General features: G+C 32.5%; 1 protein-coding gene across 1 annotated transcript; it reads right to left on the reverse strand.

The window, feature by feature from the left end:
* Window positions 1–468, reverse strand: OCT59_000514 (uncharacterized protein; the record flags this gene model as incomplete). Its single annotated transcript, XM_025326364.1, has 1 exon — window positions 1–468. The coding sequence occupies one exon, from the start codon at window positions 466–468 to the stop codon at window positions 1–3; it is 468 nt and encodes a 155-aa protein (XP_025176428.1).
* Between the last annotated feature and the right edge of the window lie 494 nt (window positions 469–962).

Here is a 962-nt window from a genome sequence, read left to right on the forward strand (position 1 = left end):
TTATTGTTGAAAATGAGTAAATTGAGCGTCTGAGACATCTGGAGAAGAATAATTTAAATAAGTATTATCTTGTTGAGGTAAAGTAGGTATGACGACAATTTTAAATCCAGGAATGTCAAAACTAAAGATTTCAGATTGAGAAGGGTGAATAGTAGTCATGTTAAATGAACCAAGTAGAGATGGAATGTTTTCGATAGGCCGCTGTGGCTCAGCATACTGCAGAGCATACGATGAGATAGTTGGGGTTGAAGCGATACTTTCATTAGAAATATTAGAAATGGACTGTTGTTGATCCGAGTAATTGGTGTTTGTATAAATTGTTGTGAAATTATTATCGGAAGAGTTAACATTCAAATCATTATAATTAATATTTGAAGAAGAATGTTCTGGTTGAACAGTAGATTGCAAATTACTGATTACAGTAAAAGTGGGATCATTTTGATTATTTTGTAAAGTATTTTGACTCATAGTTGAATTTTGAACGAGATTTATGAATTTATATTATAATTCGAAAGTTTTAACAAATACAACCAATTTTTTTTTTTTTTGAAGGATGAAATTTTGGGTCATTTTATAACTGTTAGTATATATTTTTATTTTTATTTTTATTAATGGGTTCCAGTTAGAAACCTAACATGGACGCGATTATAAGTAGAAAATTACATATAAGTCAAAATTGACAAAAATACTAACTAAACTACACGCGAAAATAATCTACTCAAACTGGTGGGCAATTAACAGGAAGAAGGTATAATGTGAGATACTAAAATTAGACCCCACAACACAAAAACCCAGATAACGCCACTGCCTCCCATACTCTCGCCTAGGTAAACCTAAGTTTTGGTAAGTTGAAGCCCGTACCCTGCAGATTATCAAACTGAACCGCCAGCCCTGGTTGGAAAAATCCCCCCACACTGGTCGATAAAAATAAATTCTCCAAGTGACTATATTACCAGAGTTAA

The sequence above is a fragment of the Rhizophagus irregularis genome, chromosome 1 (genome assembly GCF_026210795.1).
Source record: "Rhizophagus irregularis chromosome 1, complete sequence".
Lineage (NCBI taxonomy): Eukaryota > Fungi > Glomeromycota > Glomeromycetes > Glomerales > Glomeraceae > Rhizophagus > Rhizophagus irregularis.